The following is a 21,781-nucleotide window of genomic DNA, read 5'->3' on the forward strand; positions in this document are numbered from 1 at the left end:
GGATAAAAATATAACACAGATTAAATATGTAACCAATGAAAATATTAATTAACTAAGACCTGACTTTAGTCAATGAGGTGGCCAGTCTCACTAACTCTTGTCAAGTAACTCAGAGACATTCCAGATTTATAAGATCTAGGAACTCACTAGACACCTATGTCGGATCATGTTAGACTCAATGTGCCTACGATGTGCCTACTAAGACTCACAATCCAATTGAACCGAACTGCTCTGATACCATAATGTAACACCCATAATTTTATACACTATAAAGTACATACATTTAAAATAACGTGTAAAAAGAAATAATTATATTTGTATTAAAATACTTAAGTACTAAAAATCTAGTGGTCAAATAGTTTATTTTTTTAATAATTCTTTCCAAAAGTACATTATCAGAGTCATGAAAATAATTTTAAAGACTCCTTATACACGTGGTGACCTATATTGTGACCATGATCTGACTACCTGACGTGTCTCTAACTAACTACTTGTGATCCTGCGTACATGACACATACTCCCATCTACTATCTGGAATGTCTCAAGCAAGTTGCTTTCTTTCTCTGAAAAAAAACATGAAAATAAAGGAGTGAGAATTTTACAATTCTCAGTGATAACAATATCCACTCCAAAAACAAGGAAAACATACATATTTAAACATAGGGTTAAGCGTCATATCGGTCGCTGTCTTTGTCTCGCCGTCTGAGGTAAGTCCCTCCCCGGAAAATTTATTGCATTTAGTCCTCATGTTTGAAAAACTTTTGGAGCAGATCCTCGCCGGAGGGCGGAGCTCCAGCGAGTGCTTAAATGGCATGCTGACTGGATTAATGAAGCTGATGTGAAATTTAAAAATAAATAAAAACTAAAAAATAAATTACACATCATATAATTAAAAACCCAAACTTACCCCAAATTAATTAATTAAAATTAAACTTGTTAAGTAAAAAATTTAATACCTCAATTTCCCTAATTCTCCTAATCCCTATTTCAATTTGTCAAAAATTCTCATCATTCGTACATCATCTTCCATTCTTCTTCTTCTTCTTCATTGCACCCACACTCAACAATGAAACCCACATCCTCCACAATGAAACCCACATCTACAGGATAAACCCCAATTCCCCTAAATTCCCAATTGTTCTTCTCCTGCTATTCTTCTGGGCATCTAAATTCACTTTAGAAACCCACATCTACAGAGGAGCAAGCGCTTGAAATCAAGGTCGCGATCTCGCTCCAGAGCTTCGTTTTTTGGTGCGAAGGTTAGGGTTTCATTTTCCTTCTCCCTTCAATCATTCATCTTCATCTTCTTCAATCATTCATCTTCATCTTGGGGGAGGGTGAGGTTGTGGGTTGGGGTTTGGGTTTGAAGGTGAGGGTGAGGGTGAGGGTGAGGATTTGGGGTTTTGGGGTGGGGTTTTAGGTGAGGGTTTGGGGGTGAGGTTGCGGGTTGGGGTTTGGGGGTGATGGTTTGAGGGTGAGGTTGCAGGTGGGTGAGGGTGAGGGTGAGGATGAGGCCGTGAGGGTGAGGTTGCAGGCTGTAGGTGGGTGAGGTTGCAGGCTGCAGATGGGTGAGGGTGAGGGTGAGGGTGAGGCTGAGGGTGAGGGTGAGGTTGCAGGTTGATGGTTGATGGTGGGGTTCTGGGTTTGAAGATCAATGAAGAATTGAAGATTGATGATTTCTGGGTTTGAAGATCAATGAAGAATTGAAGATTGATGATTTCTGGGTTTGAAGATTGAAGAAGCTGAGGACAGTTCAAAAGGAATTGGGTTAATTTGGGGGAATTGGGATTAATTTGGGGGAGAAATTAATTTTGTTAATTAGATTAGGTTAGAATTAGTAATATGTTTTAATTTTGTTAATTATCTGATGTGTATTTGTTTTTTACTTTTTTTTTATTTTAATTCCACATCAGCTTCATTAATCCAGTCAACATGCCATTTAAGCACTCGCCGGAGCTCCGCCCTCCGGCGAGGATCTGCTCCAAAAGTTTTTCAAACACGAGGACTAAATGCAATAAATTTTCCGGGGAGGGACTTACCTCTGACGGCGAGACAAAGACAGAGACCAATATGACGCTTAACCCTTAAACATAAATTAAGTGGTTATATCAATGGTAAACATTTCAAAAATAACTACTAGTTTCGCCAATGAAAATAACATAATTAAATATCTTTCAAATTAAAGATCATTCTTTAATTCATTGTTATCACTTGCTTTTCTTGGCCCTTCGACCACTTTCGCATATTCCAACTACGGCTTAGAGCTCTATCCTAATGCAAGGGCGTCCCCCTGCCTAGGAACCTGTGTTCCAGGAACTATGCAACTAGATCACCTCAACTGCTGGAGGATCATTTCACTTAAAGTGTTTTAAACATTTCATATTTATGTCTTAACACCCAGGATTTGCCTTTCAACTGGATCCGACCTTTGAGTATCCATGTTTGCCCTGCAGTGTTGTTCTTAACATAACATTCAGGATTTGCCTATACTGGTCATTTTAAGGTCACCAGGTTTGTCCCGCAAATGTTACATGATCTCTTAAATGTATCATATAAGTCAAACTGAGATTGTACAAAGTTTAAAATATGAAACAAAACTAAAACGACAGAAAAGTCGTCTATGACCATTTTCATTTAAGATAAAACAATTAAATAAGAATCAGCTGAACTTCTTAAGTAATTAGAGAGAGGCGGCAGAGCCGACCATATCAAGGTATAAAATGTACTAACAAATTATATTAACTAACAAAGTTAAATAAAAATTAATATCATATTATAAAATTAATATTAAAAGAGAATAAATAGATCAAAACAGTAGTTATAAGGTAGGCAAAGTTAAATAAAATTGACGTGGATAAAAGAGAGTATATCTATCTATCTATCTATCTATCTATCTATCTATCTATCTATCTATCTATCTATCTATCTATAAAAGCAAAGTTTATGCAGCCTTGAGGGCAAATCAGTCATTCAACACTTTAATGCACAACAATATAATTTTTAGCATGGACATTTTAGTAAAAGTATACATTATTTCCTCAAGATTCGATCCTAGCCGTTTATTTCTCAATCACATTTTCCCTCAGCCTTTTCCCTTTCTTACGTTTCTTTTTCTCCTTCTGTTCCCATAGCCTTCCGTTTCGTTTTCCATTCACTTGGAAGTTGGAATGTCTCCACTCTCCATCTTCAATCTCTTCACCTCTCTCCCTCTTATATTTCTTTGTTTGCAATGTTGAGGCCAGAGATTCCTCTCCCCATTACATCGCAAGGCCCTCTCTCTAACCCCAAAGTTGTGGCTGTCGTTTTTGCCGCAGCGGCATCGGAGACGAGGTGAAGACCCTGAGGGCTCCGGCGGCGTGCGAGGTAGGGGAGATAGGTGGTTGGTGCAGAAGATGTAGAGGACACAACCTGTGTCGTCGTCGATGGCGAACAGGGGAAACTGTTCCGTCCATTAGGAACTTCAGTTTTCGGTGAGTTTTAAAAAAAAATTCATGGTTTTTCTATTGCTTTGGCTTTTTCTCCATTGTTTCTTTGTGTGCAAACCTTTGACAGCATCTTCCTGTTTGATGTTCATGTGGTTATGGATATGGATTTGACATGTTGTTCATTCTTCAGTTTCTGGCTTAGACTTTATTCTTATCTTAGTTTTATGAATCAAAGAGATTATTAAACTTGACATAAGTTCAACATCCATGATCAGGTTATGGAGATACGCCCAAATGTAAACTGGGATAAAGGTCGTGCATTGATGTATTTGCTTGACACTCTTGGATTTGAGAGCTTTAATGATGTTCTACCAATTTACCTTGGAGATGACAAAACAGATGAAGATGCTTTTAAGGTATGGTTAGTTAAAATAGGAACCTCATTTAGTGATTTGTTTTGGGGAATGAATGTTAATTAAACCACTCTAGGCAACATAACTTAAACATAAGGTGCTAGCAATTGTAAAGTTAATTATGACTTGATGTGGATGCAATGCATACAGGTTATAAGACACATTGGAAGAGGATTTCCCATCATTGTTTCTTCAATTGTCAAGGAGACCAAGGCTTCATATTCTCTGCGTGACCCTGCTGATGTGATGACTTTCTTGACATGTTTAGCAAAATGGAAGAAGAACATGTTACAGAAAACTAAATAGACTTATGAGATTGTAGGCTAATTTGTTCCTTTTTAAATTTAACAAATTATCCTTGAGTTTGTATGTCGAGACAAGGACTTGAGGATGATAATAATAGGAAATGATTCTTTAGATGTACTTCAGCTCTTCAAATTTTTATGGAGTATCATAGTTCTAATTTTACAAAGTTACTTTTTCTTCTACAAATGTTTAAACGGCCAAGATTGAATCCTTGCAAAATCATGTGGAGTTTTACTTATTACTTATTACGTGAATGTACTAATGTACTCCTTCAGCTCTTTCTCCTTGATGCTACTGCTTTCATGTCTCGAGAATTTGGGTTTTTCTGCATGACATTCACATCTTCCAAGCCCTACGGCACCGATCTGCATACCAATTGCAAGGTATTATGCTTCTTTCTCTGGATCCCTACATCTCATGTGCAAGTTAGCATCTTTGCCATTAACTGCATTCTTTTGTTCTAGGTTTATGCATTTCCTTTTTAACTTTCTTGCCTGCTGAGTGCTGAATTACTCCTTTTTTCCCTTTGCAATTGATCATGCTTGCAGGCCCTAATCTAAATGAAGGATACGTGATTTACTTGATGAACTTCAAAGTTAGGTATCACCTTGATGATATTTGATAATTTTCTTATCCATTTTCTTATATTTAAGTACCGATGTCTTTCCTTTGTCTTTTGTCATAACCAATTTTTGGTTTTACTTATTCCTCTTTTATAGCTTTTAATTTTCAATGGGATATATATGCATGATGATGATGAAGTGAAAAGTAGTGAAAAGTTGATGAGAGGTAAAAAGGCAACTAAAAGGATGAATGATTACATAACAAATTTTGCCTCTGCTATGTTCTGGCATCTATACATCCTAGCTGTATGGATTTGTGCACCCAACAAATTTGGTGATACTAATTGTGGGAAGAAGTCAAACTGATTCTGATCTCTTTTGTGCACCAGAATCAGATAACCCCAGAATCAGTACCCAACACGTTTTCTGCACCAGCTTGGCTTCTTTCCACATTTGTGTGTTTCTGTCCCTATCTCTGTAATAATGTTTTTATTTTTTAGATGTGCAGGTTGGGTACTGAGTTATATCTATGAGAAGTTTTTAATTTCATTTCTCTCATTATTTAGTGCTTATAGTTTTCCTTTCTCATTTCTCTCATTGTTGAGCAGACCTGCAGAATGCTAAGATAGTTTCCCATTTGATAGATTTATGCAACTATCTCTTAAATCTGGAAGATGGTAGTTGGGACTAAAAGAGAAAGCTGCAGAACTAATGTCAATAAGCTTCATTGTGATTCGGTTATGACCACCTACAAAATCTGTTTCGCGAGAAGGATACATGCTAAAGGGTTTATACAATTTAAATTCTAGGTAAAGTCCCTTTAGAGTTCTGATTATTTGATAGTTGTGGATGCCAGTTATCTTTAAATATTAAGTTAGAAAGCCCTTTCTTATAAAATTTTGACTACCTCGCTCTCGCTTTCAACAAATATTTTTTCAATTCCACTTACCCTTTAATTATTCTGTTAGAAAATTCAATTTTTTTAGAAGTTCATTATATGATGATAGCAGTGGATACTAAAGGGAATAATCTTTGATATTTCAAGTTAGATAATTAGGGAAAGGAAATAGACAAATCAATGTTAACCATTTCAGTGATTCTGCTTGGACTGTTATGTTGTTAATGGCTGACTATTTTGTTGCTATGTATGTATGTGCAGCTCAACTGAGTTTGCAAATTGCATGTATGAGTACAAGATTTGATGACCCCATGGTTCACAGAAGTTGAATATATTTTTGTTTATCAAATCAGAATATGGAGAGGAAATTTTATTAAGTGTTAGCTCCTGTCTTATCTTTATATAAGCCGAAAGTTGTGGCAATGAGAGTTGTAGCTATATCATTTATAGGTTGCTTTGTTGCTCTGATTTTTTTTCCATTTATATTTATTTCTCCTCTCTTCCCACCATTTCTTCTTCTCCTCCCTTCTCTCAGGCTAATTCCTATCGATCTTTACTTTCTGCAGTTGATTTTGGGGAGGAAGCAGGGGTTTTGTCTCCCAAAAGATTCGTCTCGAGAAAACGAAGCAAGAATGAAGCAAACAGTGAAGGGGAAGATCATCTTCTCCAACTGTGGTAAGAACCCTTCTTCTAAATTTTTCTACCGTTTGTTTTGTGGAAAACGACGTGAGATGGAAGAAATCCACAAAGAGCAAGATCATTATCTCCAACTGCGGTAAGAACCCTTCCTTTTTCCCTTTTTCTGCATTTTGACTTCAGAGTTCAGACTTCTAATTTTCCTACGATTTGTTTTTTCGCATTAGGTTGTTGTCTTCTTTATTCTTATTTTTCCTCATCCACTCCAGTAAGATACAGTCTTTATACCTCAATTCAATTTGTTTTTCACATTATGTTGTTATCTTCTTTATTTTATTCCTCATATGAGTGCATGATTTAAAAAATGACATCTTATGAAGTATCCCCTGGCTCAAAAAAAGTTTTCCAATACTATAATTCATGTTATTCTCTCCTCATACTGTTATCTCAATTTATTCTCTCCTAATTATTAACAAAATCTCTCTTCTACTTTCTATTAAAATGATATTGTTTTTAGTTTCTTAAGGCCAAGAATTACCACTCATACATTTACAAGTTTCAATGCCCTCATTTTGGAAGATCTCTCTTATAAGGTCTTATAAGGTCAAATGTGACATCTTCTTTTTCATTTATATGTGCTTAGTGTGGTTATTGAAGAATTTAGTGATTACATATTAGTAATTAATATCAGTTAGGGAATTCCAGATGGCATGATTAGTTAGTTAGTATTTATACAAAACATTAATCCTGAAAAATAAAAGGTGACAGTTTAAACATTAAATATCAATGACAATAAAAACTTTCCACTAACCCTTTCCATTACAACAATTATAAGTTCTAACTTTCCACTGACTCTCTTATAAGTCCAACTATTTTTTTTCTCTATTTGTGGCCATTCAATACACAAGCTGATTTATTGTTGAATGCATATAATGACAAGAGTAGGAAAGGGAAAGGCATAAGCCAGGTGGGACAACTCCTATTGAAAAGAACGAAGAGGGGGGAAGAGAAGGAAGAGGAAGAAGAAGAAAAGGATTATTCTGAGAAGCCGGACAACAATAGTGTCATAAATGACTTTTCTTTGTTTCTTCAACTTTCTTGATATGTTTCCAAGTGTTACTTGCTATACTTAATTTAAGGGTATGCTATGAACATCATGTTATTGCATCAGAAAGTTTGAGCTTTCTTAATTTGTCTAGCCACCATTGTAATATATCAGCTATATTCAATATTAATTGAGTTATTCATGGTGAATTGACAAAGATAAAACTTTATTATTGAAGGGAGATTTTTTTTTTTTGATAAATTGAAATGCATATTTTTTCATGCTCCGAGAGGGTAACAGTAATTTATATCATTTTTGTAAGTGGTTAGTTAGTTCGTTATATTGCATTAGTTTGTGGTTAATTATAATGATAAAGTAGTTAAATTAATTTGATGTTTGAAGAAATTCCTTAACACATGATCAATTAGTTTAGATTTCTAGAGGTGGATGTTTTAACATTAAACTTTATAAGAATGCAAAAATTATTCACCAAAATAAATGGTTAATATCAGTTACAGTGTTATATGGGATATTATAAATGTGGATGTTAAAACATTAAAATTTATAAGAATGCAATCTCACCAAAATAAATGGTTATTATCGGTTATGATATTCCATAGAATATTATAGATGTTTAATTTTTTATAGAATATATAAATTAATATTTATATTAATCTTAAGAAAGTGAATATCTATGACGAAAATTCATGGGAATTGATAAAATATTGTTTTATATTATATATTAATTAATATTATTATTGATATAAATATTAATATTAATCTTAAAAAATTCAAATCCCTATCACCTACGATTTTTTTATTTAGTGTTTAGTTAAATTAATTACACACTAAATAAAAATTAATATTTATTATTGAACTCCATAAGACATGGTAAATTATTTTATTTGTAAAATATTTTAATTAATATTAATATTAATCTTTTAAAAATTAAAGGTAGTTTTTTCTGGGTGAAAAAGGTAGGGATTTAAACATTAAATCTAATATGAATGTCAAAATAAATGTTGGACTAATCCTTCCGGCTTCATCAAATTTATAGTTTTTTTTTTCAAAAAAATAGTTAATATTTGTTACATATCAAATTATTAATATTAATATTAATTGTTTGGTTAATAATTTATACATCAAATAAAAATAAAATATCAATTACGAAACACCATAAGACAAGATAAATTTTCTTGGGATATAAAATATCAGTTAAGGAATTTCACAGGACATAGAAAATTAATATCAAATTTATACAATATATAAATAAATATTAGTATTATTCTTTAGAAATTAAATTTGATATGAATGTTACAATAAACTTTTTACTAACCGTGTCACTTATACTTAGATATTTTTTTGGTGTTTATTTAATTTACACACTAATTAAAAAGTTTAATATCAATTACAGAAATCCAATGGGTAAAAAGATAGGAATTATTGGGTAAAAATCTAAATATATTTATCTCATTATACTAATTATTGTGTTCTTCTATTTTTTTCTTATATTTCGGGAAAGCCAACGGGTCAATCAAAATATCAAATTTAACTCTTAATGTAATCATTCTATTTGAAAAAAATATATTAGTATAATTATTATTTACTCCATGTCTTTTCTTAGGTATATATATATAATATTTCATCTCTCTAAAATAAACAGTTATTTTTTTTGGTACATCGAAAAGATAAATTGTACCCGTCAATAATCGATCCCTGAATCTTCCCCTATCCAATTAAATAGTTCAACATTGAAATAAATGTTAAAACACAAATTAATATAATTATTACGCTACTGCAAAATAAATACAAAGACATACGACACACAAAAAAACACTTCACAATTTAAGTTTACTTATATTTAAAAATTTTAATTTTTTTAATGCATAACTTTTTTTATACTCGATAAACAAAATAATACCCCTGTGCAACACACGGGTACAAAGAAATTTGTTTCCTCTATAAAAAAACTAAATTAAATAGTGCAACATTAAACACAAAACCCAAGAATAAATTAAATAGTTGTGCTTCTACAAAATAAAATGAACACATTCTTCATGGAAAAATTTTACAAATTTGTGTTTTCTTATATAAAAAATTATGTATGTCCTTTTAATTTATAAATTATATTTTAATAAACATAACACAAATTTGAAAAAATTTCATACAATAAACAAAAATGAATATCCCCGTGCATCGCACGGGTCAAAAGTACTAGTGTAATCATAAAATTAAAATTGAGTGTACATAATAAACTGGCTAGATATACTTATAAAAATATATAGTAGATTTAATTTAAATAGAGTAGATATAATTATGATCTTACTAATTTATATTTTCCCTCATGTCTTCCTTCCTACCCACGGCTCCATCTCCTCTTTTTCTTTCTTTCTCTACATTTTTCCTCACACATAACACTCTGTCTCTCTTCATTCTTTCACTCTTTCTCTCCCTCACTTGTTTCTTCTCCTCTTCCTCACACTTATCTATTTCTCTTCCCCACTAATCTCTCATTTCCTTTCCAATTCTTGTTGTGACCCATCTGATGCCCCATTGCCCCTATTTATAGCCTCACTTAGATCATCTTCTTGCACCACGTTGCACCCTAATTTTTAATATTATTATTTTCAAATCAATGCTAACCAACCACGTATAACTTCTAATCATTGTGTGTTATAGGACACGTAGCTTTTCCTCAGTAGTTCCACTTTGGTTCTTCATCATTAGTTTTGATAAAATATCTTTTAGTTTAATCAACTAATGTATTTACACTCATTATCTCTTTTATATCATCTCTACTAATTTTATCTTTCGTACCATTTATTATATTAATTTCACTTATTTCTCTTTTATTTCTACCTCTCTTATGTGGGCGATATTAATTAATGGGAACTTAAAGTTAAGATATATATATATATATATTTTTTGAAATTAATATTATTTTAATCGATCAAAGATATTTTACCTAAATCTTTCTCTATAAACCCATTACTTGCCATACAAGTTTGCCTTTTGTAAGGTAAAATGTAAAATTATAAACGCACTAAACATATGTTTTGTTCATCATATTTAATATTTAATATTTTGTGAATTAATAAAAAGATTTCTTACTTCATTTTAATTGCATATTGTTATTATAATTATAGGGTTATATAGTTGTATGATTTTGAGCTAACTTTCAAGGCCTAAAAAAAATACCTAATTTAACTTTAAGGCTTTACTTAATATTTTGAATGTTATTATGTTTTTCAAAAAATTGGGATGTTACACTTCAGCCGAGAAAGATAATCCACTATTATAGAGAATTAAGTACAAAAAGGTCTTAGTTGAACTGCCCCAGTTCACTGCCTTTCTACCTATTCCTACCAGTGGTTTATTACTTAGGTCTTCCCCTAAGTATGAAAACCCCCTCTCACTTTCTCTCACAATCACTGCCACAATGATTGAACATGCAAAAGCAATATAAGATGAAGAGATAACAACTCAACTAAAACAAACCAACTATAAGCCCTATGATCAACAATGATGGCAGTAGAGTAGTGTACAAATAATAGAACAAGGACTCACAAAACACAAACCCTAAAAGCATAATTCTTTGATGCCCAAGAAACCACCTAGAAACTAGGGTTAAGCCTCCTTAAATAGCTGTTTTTCAGGTCTTGATCATCAATGAGCTTGCACGAAAGTAGAGTCCACAAAACAGATCTGGAACAAATCTTTTTAAACCGGTACCAAATCTTATCAAATAAGATTTGAAAATAAAAAGATATAATCTTCTAAATTTAAACCAAATCAAATCCTCTTGAGCAGATTTGATTCCACTATAATATATTCCAAATAGCACACAGAAGCTTCTTCAAAAACCCTAACTTGAATATCACGAAATCAATCCAAAGCTTCACAATTAAATCAGCCAAACACACAACAGTTCGCAGGGACAAATGTCACAGACAAGATGTTAAGACATCGTGTCTGACATCTTGCCACAGACTAAAAACATTAGCTAAAATGTAGACAATCATAACAAAGGAATAACAATCTCCCACTTTGTCAAATTTTAGCTAATACAATCCACTACCATAAAGACTCTTCAAAATATTTGCAGCTTGAATCATCAGAGAAGAGAAATCAGAATATATCAACATAGCTATTAGTGCAGAAACACACCATAGTGCAGTAACAAAACCAGATTAGAGTTCAGCACATAGACAATCATAGCAAACAACAAGATGTTGTTTGAACATAACACTCAACTTCACAGTAGCAAGAAGCTACCAAACCACCAAAGTAGAAAACCATATACCAAATACTAATTACTCCCCCTTATTACCACAATTTGGCAAAGGGTCTTCTGCATAAACAAACCATCACTTCTAAGACCAGAACGACAACAATTCATGAACATTTTCAATAACTGACTTATTACGACCGGTAGATGGTTCAGAACCCAAGGTAGACTGATGGATTTGGAAATCAAGTTCAGATGTGTCAACAATGGGTTTGGATTTCCAGCAGAGGGTTCCATATTCACATCTGAAGTGGTCTCAACTAATGTCTCAACATGGGGCTCAACATTGGGAACATAAACAGATTCAACTGATATCTCATGAATCACACTAGGCACAATAGCATTAGGATCTGTACTTACAAATTCACCTATGCTTGCATGAACAGTTGCTGGTGCATTTGAGACTCCAAGAGAACTTGCAGCAACAAATTTCTTCCTCCACTCCTTTATAACTTCTACACCAGAACTATGAGATTTAAGAAGAGCAACATCCTTTGAATATGATCTGTTCACCCTAGATGGCTGTTGAGACATCTCTTCCTCGCCGAAGAACTTGACTCTAACTCCTTCTTTAGGTTTCCACTCTTTCCTTGCTGGAGCTACTTGTGGATTAGTCCTTGGTTGATCATGAGACTGAGGATATCCATATAGTTTGTAACAGTAGGGCCTTATACACTACACCAGAAAAGGGCTTTTACAGCGCCCCTTTTACAGCGGTTTAGGTGGCAGCCGCTGTAACAACACAAACACGGAGCGGTTGATGGGCTATTACAGCGTTTTACTAAACTAACCGCTGTAAAAGCATTACCTTTTAACAGCGGTTCTCTTAGAAGGCGCTGTAAACACAAAACCACGGAGCGGTAATAGGCTTTTATAGCGGTTTATATACTGACCGCTGTAAAAAATAGGTTCCACTATTTACAGCGTTTATTAAACTAACCGCTGTAAAAGTAACGTAAATAATAAAAATCAAGAATTCAGGTTCCGTGGATCGAACCCAGGTTCCCTTAATAAAATATAATGAGTCCTTTCCACTGGGCTATTACGCGCTTTATGTCAGTTTATTCGTTTTGTATATATAAGTATTATTTTCTTTATTGATTTTGTAAAATTACATCTGTAACTGCAAACCCTTATTTTTTACCAGTTACATCTTTCACCCCTCTGCTACCTCCTCACGACGTAATCTCGACCTGCTACTTCTCTCAAAGCCGTCGCCGCCTCCATCCCTTCCGCTGCCGCCGCCGCCTCTGCCTCCGTCCCTGCTGCGCCGCTGCCTCTCTTGTTTTGGGTCGCTTCCTGCACGGTTGTTGCTCTGTTCTCATTCTCAGAGTTGCTATTTGATTTAGGGTCCCAAATTCTCTAGATCCTCCATAAAGGTAAGAGGTTTTATGTTTATAGCAAATCCTGATTCTCTTAGTGAGAAGATTCCTCACAATCTCAGTCTTTTTTTTCCATCTATGTTTTGTTATTTGATTGAGATTTTGTTTTTTTTCCCTTGGATTTGCAGTTCATGGCTTCCTGCTCTTTCCTCTTCTATGAATTTACTCCTGGATCTAATTGAGAGATGATATTGATATATTTTGAGTCGTTTATGTTCTCATTACACATAGGTTTTGTTTTTCATTTCTTTGCTGTGGTGATTATTGAAGCAGCTTGCTAAGGTGTCTGAACGGGATAACATTAATAGTATTCCATGTGAGAGCTTGAACATCACAAAATATTAGGAAGAGCTATACGCAGGTAGCCCAGGTACAATTGCTAGATTCTCTGTATAATTCTTCTAGGTTTTGTCTTTAGGATATATGTGTTCTCATAGTTTTGATGAGTTTCTATATTCAGGAAATCACTTCAACTGGTGTGTCAAGAAGGGCAAGATATATCTGGCAGATGTTAGCACTAAGCTAAAGAACAAGAACTTCACTACAGATGTCAAAGTGAATGTGAGTTGAAAAGTTTCGCTGAGATAATTTTTAGTCAAACACTTGAGTCATTTTGTGATTGTAAAATTAATTGTAATGATTTGTCTTATATGATTCTTTGTTTTCAAATTTTAGATGGAAATCATGTTTCTGCCTGGGATCTTTTACCTGAGATATATACATTGTTAATCGCATTATTACATGGTTTTTGGATAATGTAAGCTTCCTCTATTTCCTGGATCATTCAATTGGGTACTGGAGAGAAATAATTTTGTGCTGACTGCTCACCATCATCTATTTGTGACTGCAAGATTATCTATGCTCGTGCCTACACTTATGAGCATCAGTACAACCTCATCCTTGGCTTAGCTGCTAAAATGTCTGAAGAACTGGTGTGATGTTACTGACATTGAACAAAGTTATCTTCAATTGCAATATTATGGGATATGGAGAGTTAACAGAATTGACTTATGGCAGATTGTAGATTCAGTGGTTGCTTTGTATAGGGTGGACTTTTCAGTAAGAGGAGAGCTTGCAGCGCCAGGTATATGAATCGGTAATTTAAATTCCTTTACATCAACATTTTCCCTTCTCTATGTCATTTTTTGCTGATATGAAAAATAACCATTGCAGTCAAAACTGGCACAAATGCTTTCTTGATTGATAAAGATAGCTGCAGAATTCAATGTTGCAGTTTACATGACAAATCAAGGTAAATTCTGCACTTGTGTATGAAACTTCCCCTGTTAATTCTTCCCTCTCAAGTCCCAAAACTGATAGTCTAAAAGGTTTTGTTTAAAACAATAAGCAGAAGTACTTGATTTTTAGTTTATGGCTCTATAAGACTAATGCTTATCTACAAAAAAAACAATTGTTTTGGTTGCAGTCATCTCTTTAGGTAATGCATGTAACACCCCGATTTCGGTGGCGTCACTTTAGTAACCAAAAAGAAATACTTAAGCGGAAAAACGTGAATTATTTTTTTCGATAATGTAAGTAAAGACAGAAAGAGATGAAACTCTAAAACGAAGATAACAGAACTAATATACAATATGATTACAGCCCCCACTGTAAGTTGTAAATCACGTCACGAGTAAACCTCCAGTGACGGAAAGTAAAAGAGAGTAACGCCCGTAGGCAAAAGTACAAACCAAAAGAAAAGTCAAGTGTCCGCAACACTATCCCTCAAAATGAGAATGAGTTAGCCCAGATGGCCTAAAACAAGACCTCTTAGCCCAACCAACTCTCTGTGATCCCCGTAGAGGAACCACACAAAAAGCTATAGGCGGGAAACTACCATGTCCCCAAAGAAACAATGACGGTCAGAGCTAAGACTCTACTCCTACACTAATCCCATCTCGAGTAAGTCGCTCGGTGGCCAGCGGGGTCGACCACCCCTGAACCGTAGTCCTCCTGATCAAGCTTCTTCAACCTAGTTTCCCCTGATGGGTGAACCATCGTGAACCGGTCCGCCATGGACATCTGACAAAGGCGTAGTCCGCCCAAACACACACAGAAGACGCGAGGGTCAACTCCAAAGAATTATATAAATATTAAAGCCAGATATATATATATATGGGATAATAATTATTAGCCTCTCAGGCTTAGAGTTTAGGGATAACATCCTAGGGTTGCATGTATCGCAAAAAATATAAAAGATCATAATAACAATTAGCATGCCTCAAATAGGGTAAACAAGTACCAATCACACTCAGCAAACAAGTCAGAATGTATGTTGCATGAAATGCAATGCTGGTTAACAAAATGCATTCCGGAAGAAGGATGGACACCAACGAGTCAGCCCTAACACCGGCCATAGTGGGACCATTCCGCTCGGGCGTCTCTTACACCACACAAAAGTAGTCAGATCAGCAGTGAACCCGTAGGTCTGCCATTCCGTCTGCTACTGAGGACCACCGTAGTGTCCTAAATATGGAAATCCGGGTCTTATGACCATTTTGGAATCCACCGAGGTCCGGTATCACGCCGTGTATTAACCTCAAAATGAGTGCATGAATGCAAGTGATTAGCCAAACAACGTCTCCGACCTCACCCGACACGTCGCCACGTGTTCTAAATAACTTAAAGTCTCTAAAAAGAATACCCTAAGGCAAATGTCGATTCTGCGACAAAATGAATTAATCAAAAGAAGAAGAATGTACTTTGGAACTCATGGTTCCCGGCTAAACTTTAGATAGCCAATCAATAAACTGCTCATCGAGCGAAAAGGTACCGAAGTACTTGGAACTTAAAGTTCCCGGCTAAACTTTAGATAGCCAAACAATAAACTGCTCATCGAGCGAAAGAGTACGATTGTACTTGGAAACTCATAGTTTCCGGCTAAACTTTAGATAGCCAAACATTAACCTGCTCATCGAGCAAAAGAGTATCAACATACTCGAAAACTTGTAAGTTCCTCAAAACTTGGACTCGACGACACTTATCATATCTTCAAGACTAATATTCAGGCTCTAAGCTCTTATCTAAAGTTGTTATCATTGTTCAAGGGGTTTAGAGATTGATTAATGTCTTATGAATTTTCCTTGAGAAAATAGATTTCGTTTAGTCTTATGATACTTCCTATGAGTTTCAGGGATCCCATAATCCCAAATAATTCCCTGAGAAGGTCTCGATCCATTAAAACATAACAAGGTCCGAACTTCGTTCGTCCTTTCAAACTCTCTCAAAAATCTCATAAAAATTTGGCATGACCTGCCCGTAATCCTCACTCCTCAGAATCTCAGGTACAAGTGGAATAGCATAAATAAAACAGCTCAGTCAAAAGCATAAACAGCATAATCCAACACATCCTAAGTTAACCATGTAGCACGTAGCATGTGAATCATTTAGCACACAATATCATGGCATCAAATACTCAGCAAGGTCGGCCGAAGCCTCAGAGAACAATTCAGACATTTAGCAATTTAGTGCATAACACATAAATCAAGTCGAATTTGTCGACCCCTAAAGCATTATCTAGTAATTCAGAGAGTACCCCTCACCTGTAACTCCTCCAGCGTTTTCCTCACAACCTCCTTCACGTTCCTCGCCTTGATCTCCAGGAAACTCCTCAAAAGAACCTTAAGCCAAAATCACAGAAATCAACACATTGAGTCAGAAACTCAGCAAGCAATAAGTCCTAGGGTTACACGGTACATTACAAACTCTGTGGTACGACAATCTAACGCGTTAAGACAAGTTTTCGAAAAAGTCGGATTTCCTCCCCCCTTGGTATAGCTCTCGGCCACTTTCCTTAATTGGGAGGGTAGATTTTTCTTCGATCAAACTTGGTTCCTAGGTTAACATAAGCCGTAACTAAGACGGTTCTAAGCTCGGAAAAATTTTCGGATCGAAAACTGATATAGGGGTAGTTTGGTCATTATTTTTAGCTCAAAATTTCAAAATTGGATTTTTGAAAAACAAATTGGATGAGGACGTCCACAACGACGTTTATGACGACAAATCCTACTAGCACTAAGCCAGGTCGATAGATTTCAGCCCAAAGGTTGCGACTTTGCCGAAAAATGGGTATTTAAGGTAGAAATTGATCCCGGCGGCATTTCGTCGACATTTGACAAAATCTAATCCGCAGAACACGCTCAGGAGCATGCAGGGAAGAAGTTTAGACACTGAAATCAGCGTATTTGAACAGTTTTTCAAAAACCTCAAAATTTTGAACTCAGAAAGACGTAGGAGAAGTGGACAGAAACGACGATTCGAAGGAGAGTATAGTTTACCTACCTCGAGGTCTTCGATTAGCGACGATCGGTGAAGCAAACGGGCAAGAAACGACGAAGATCCGGATCTCTCTCTCTCTTGATGCTCGCGGGTTTGGGGAGGGAAATGGGTAGTTTTTGGCAAAAAATCTAATTTTTGAGCTATTTATAGGTTTTGGAAAATGCGGAAAAATGATTTTTTTGCGATTCCGATTTTTCCTGCGCGTTCCTCTGCGCATTCTAAGATAGGTTCTGGCGACAGAATTCCAGAACTCAAAACAGGATTCTTGGAATTAAACCAAATGATACCAAATCGGTGTGAGTCGGTTCAAGTCGGTTTATCCCGAAAAACTACTTTTTGCAGTGATCGTCGGATGAGAAAACTTCCTTCTGAAGAAAGATTAGGAATGACGAGAGAAATAGGAGAACGCGGGTGGAATCTTCATTTGCAGCTCCGAATAGAAAAAGTCTTCATCGTCTGTCGATCTTAGGTTTCTCGAACTATCAGGGATTCCGTTTCGGCAAACTTCCGAGAATTGGAATTTGACGTTCGTACTTTCCAGGATTTCGCATCGAAATAATTGTTTAAGGACGGAAAAGAGAAGTTCTAACATTTCTCTGAGGATTTTTGGAATTAGTTTCCATCGTGTCCTAAAGCGTAAATTAACTATTCACTAATACCTTTGACCTAGGATTAAGCGTATGTTAGTCGTGCTATAACTCTTATCGGTTTTTCGATAAATTCTTGGACTTTTCCTGAACCTTTTTCCTTCACAAATTTATCTTAATCCAATAAACTCTTTTATTTTATTCACTTATCCAAAGCGTTAAAACTTGGGCCTTACAATGCATAATATACCTTTTCTTTTCTTTTTTGTCTTTGTTCTGCTTTAGGTAATGTTCACTCTAGGTTTCTAAAAATTCTCCATTGGGATGTGTTTGAAACTGAAGATGCTACAGAGATAAGTTTTATCAATTTGTTGGGTAGTTCAATTGCCAGTCTACACTCCACTTGGAATTTCAATTGCTATATAGTTAAGATATCCTTAATTTTTTGAATGTTCACTAGCTGCTTTCTTACGATTATGTTGAATGTATTTCCAAATATGCCTTTTGCAATTTCAAAAATTGATTCTATTAATCAGTGATTTGACTGTTATGTTTCTTTGACTTTTTTCAGAAATTAATTTAAAAAACATAATGACCCCTTATATTAAGGAGTGAAGTTTGCAGTTAAGGTAAGTCATTTATTAAAAATATGAATGTAAGAATTATCTTGTCCTCTGTCCTATATATCCTTCACTAATTCCTGTTTGTAAAAATCACATTTCATGATCTTTTTACCATTTTCAATTTATATAATGTGATTTCTGTTTCTGTACCATATCCTCTTTTTTAATCCAGGTGATTTTGTGTTAGCTGATGTATACCTGCAATGCCTTATAAACAGTTTGATTCTTTCTGAATTGTAGCATTAGTTTTGATTCATTATCATTTGTTTTTTTGAACTGATCAAGTATCAACAAGTAATAGAGTTTGATATGTATTCAATAATGATAATTACCATCAACACATATTTGGCAGATCATTGAGTTCATTAAGCACAATGCTTGCTATTCAATGTGATATAGGTGGATTTTGATGAGTGTAAGAGATTGTGCAGCAAAGGAGTCTCTGGTCAAGGTCAAGGGGAGAGCATCTTGAAAAAAGAAGGGATACCTGAACCTAATGGTGCAACTACTGCTATCAAAAATAAAATAAAATGAAAGAAGTTTATCATATCACCCTTGAAAACTACATGTGTTTTGAATTTTGGAGTTTTATCCTCTCTTATTTACATGAAGTTTTCTATATAGAACAAAGATATCTGAGTTTACATCATTCATTTAGTGTTTATTCTTTGGCTTTTGTAGTGCCCTCGTCAGACTAATAGTGTTGATTGCGGATATTACGTGATGAAGTTCATGAAAGATATCATCACTCACCAACAACTTGTGATCCCAACGAAAGTAAGAAACTTTGATATGCGTTCGCATTGGATTTTAAAAGCTCTAATTGTAACTTAACTCTATTTTTATGCTGTTTTGTAGTATTTTGAAGATTGTCAGTTCGTTTCCTACAATGAAGAGCAATTGCGTGAAGTTAAAGATGAGTGGGCTGCTTATGTTTTTTACAATTGTTTTTAGTATTTAATCTATTGGATAGTTATCTATGAGATGGTGGTAGATGAAGTTAAGGACGTGGTTGAGATATTATGCACTTTAGAAATTGCTTCGAATTTATGAGGCTTTTGATATTTAGATATATTGGTTTTGATATGCTGAAGTTCAGAAAATGTTTATTTTATGGCTGAGTTGATATCCTGTGTTTAGAAAATGTTGATCTTTTTGTCTGGAAAACTCATTTATGGGATTTTTTTTTGCTGTCATGAAATTACTGTCCATATGCTTGCTATAAGAACAGAGGTTCTGTTTACATGAGATGTTACTGTGCTTATATGTTATACCTTGTTTTAGCTTATGTTACGGTGTTATACCTTGTTTTAGTTTGGTGATGTGTATTGATTTTGCAGTCAGCTTTCATAGCTTTTGAAATGTGTACCCTTTCGGTTAAATTATGATCAATATATCTTCTTTTCAGAAAAAAAAAAAAAAGAAATGTTGATCTTTTGGCTGAACAGGTGTGGTAATTAATTCAACTAAAAAAATAAAAAACAAATTACAGCGGTTCCGTGGTGGAACCGCAACCGCTGTAATATATATTATCAAATACAGCGGTTACCGCCTGAAACCGCTGTAAAAGAAGACTCAAGTACAGCGGTTATTTTAGAGAACAGCTGTTGTAGGTATGTATTTACAGCGGTTTTATTAAATCAACCGCTGTAAATAATGAGTCTTTTACAGCGGTTAGAACCGCTGTTAAGGCTTTTACAGCGGCGAGATCTACAGCGGTTCTGGACCGCTGAAAACCGCTGTAAAAGGCAAAAAAAAACCGCTGTAAAAGCCATTTTTTGGTGTAGTGATATGACCAAGTTTACCACAGTGATGACATCTCCAAGTAGATTTCTTGGATTTTGTGAACTGAGGGTACACATGTCGTACAACATGATGTGACATTGGGTCTGGCATTGGTTGCTTAGTTTGCATTTCAGATGAAGCAGACGTATTTGCATTCTTGTAGCTGAAGTCTATCCCTTCCATATCTCCAACTGTTTTCTCAACTTCCAAAATCTCCTCTATTACATTAGTACTATTATTTATCATACGAATAAACTTTGTCATACCTTCAAGCTTGGAGTTCAAAAGAGTAACTTCCTCTTGTAAGCTACCATTGATGATTAGAAGTTGCTTCTTTTCCGCAAGTAGATTATTGGCGTTCTTTACTTCTTCTTGCAATCTAGCATTAGTGCTCTGAAGCTTCTCACTCTCCTCACGCAACTTGCTGATGGTCTTTACTTCTTCTTGCAAGATGGAGTTATTACTCTGAAGTTACTTCTTCTCAGCAACCAAATCCTTGACTTCTTTTCTCATTTTCTCACCATACGTACATGATTCCTCCCACTTAGCAGCAACAGTTTGTAGGTTTCAACTAGTTCTTCCTCATCACCATCACTTCAATCAGCATCAGAATAGCCCTTTCCAATGAGAGCCTTTACATGAATAGCCTTGGTTGTATCATTCTCATGTTTGCCCTTGAGTTGAAATTCAGTATTCTTCACATTGTCCGACACATTGTCCAGGGCATTTGTATTTGACGTTCTACCCAAACTCTTCAACACTTCGTTAAGAAATGATATAGGTTATGCAATACTTGCATCAGTATCCTTCTCCCTCTGATCTTTATCTTCTTCAGTTTTAGACACAAAAGTTATACTCTTCGCCTTCTTCTCAGATCTACCATTAAGAGACATCTCAAAGGTTTGCAAGGAACCAATGAGTTCATCAACCTTGATGTTACTGATGTCTTGGGCTTCTTCAATGGCAGTTACCTTCATATCAAACCTCTTGGGGAGAGACCTGAGAATATTTCATGCTAACTTTTCTTCAGACATAGGTTCCCCTAGGGCAAAAGAAGAGTTGGCTAGATCTCTTATACGCATGTGGAACTCATATATGGATTCATCTTCATTCATCTTCATAGTTTCAAACTGAGTTGTAAGAAGCTGAAGCTTTGAGATACGAACTCTTGATGTTCCTTCATGGGCAGTCTTGAGAATCTCCCATGCTTCTTTAGCCACAGTACATGTGTTGATTAGCCTGAACATATTTTTTTCAACTCCATTAAAAATAGCATTCAAGGCTTTGGAGTTTCCAAGAGCTTCGTCATCTTCTTTCTTTGTCCACTTTTCTTCAGGCTTCGAATCAGTTGTGGATGCTATCACAGGATGTTTCCACCCCTTGACTATAGCCTTCCATGTTATACTGTCCATAGATTTGAGAAACACCATCATTCGAGCCTTCCAGTAGTCATAATTGGTACCATCCAAAATTGGGGGCATATAGATTGATATTCTTCCATCCATAATGTTGTCCATGAAACCATAATATATTCCCTAGAGCTCACCCAAAT

At 35.1% G+C, this 21,781-nt stretch overlaps 1 protein-coding gene and 1 long non-coding RNA gene across 4 annotated transcripts; both read left to right on the forward strand.

Annotated features, from left to right (window-relative positions):
• The first annotated feature begins 3,535 nt into the window (after positions 1 to 3,535).
• LOC130735260 (probable trehalose-phosphate phosphatase D) lies at positions 3,536 to 4,227 on the forward strand. The gene is made up of 3 exons (XM_057587333.1): positions 3,536 to 3,599; positions 3,701 to 3,841; positions 3,989 to 4,227. Exons 2-3 carry the CDS (start codon positions 3,704 to 3,706, stop codon positions 4,142 to 4,144), a joined length of 294 nt encoding a protein of 97 aa, XP_057443316.1. The 5' UTR covers positions 3,536 to 3,599; positions 3,701 to 3,703; the 3' UTR covers positions 4,145 to 4,227.
• An 8,506-nt stretch (positions 4,228 to 12,733) lies between these two features.
• On the forward strand, positions 12,734 to 19,530 carry LOC130737614 (uncharacterized). Of its 3 annotated transcripts, none has more exons than XR_009018814.1 (11): positions 12,734 to 12,953; positions 13,085 to 13,326; positions 13,417 to 13,517; positions 13,632 to 13,713; positions 13,808 to 13,888; positions 13,974 to 14,040; positions 14,130 to 14,208; positions 18,393 to 18,450; positions 18,844 to 18,943; positions 19,126 to 19,221; positions 19,303 to 19,530. It is a non-coding gene; the product is annotated as an uncharacterized LOC130737614 (long non-coding RNA). The 3 variants fall into 3 exon arrangements; XR_009018816.1 differs by having other exon boundaries at positions 13,230 to 13,326; XR_009018815.1 differs by lacking the exon at positions 18,844 to 18,943.
• The last annotated feature ends 2,251 nt before the right edge of the window (positions 19,531 to 21,781 follow it).

Source organism: Lotus japonicus, chromosome 2, assembly GCF_012489685.1.
Source record: "Lotus japonicus ecotype B-129 chromosome 2, LjGifu_v1.2".
NCBI classification, from domain to species: Eukaryota; Viridiplantae; Streptophyta; class Magnoliopsida; order Fabales; family Fabaceae; genus Lotus; species Lotus japonicus.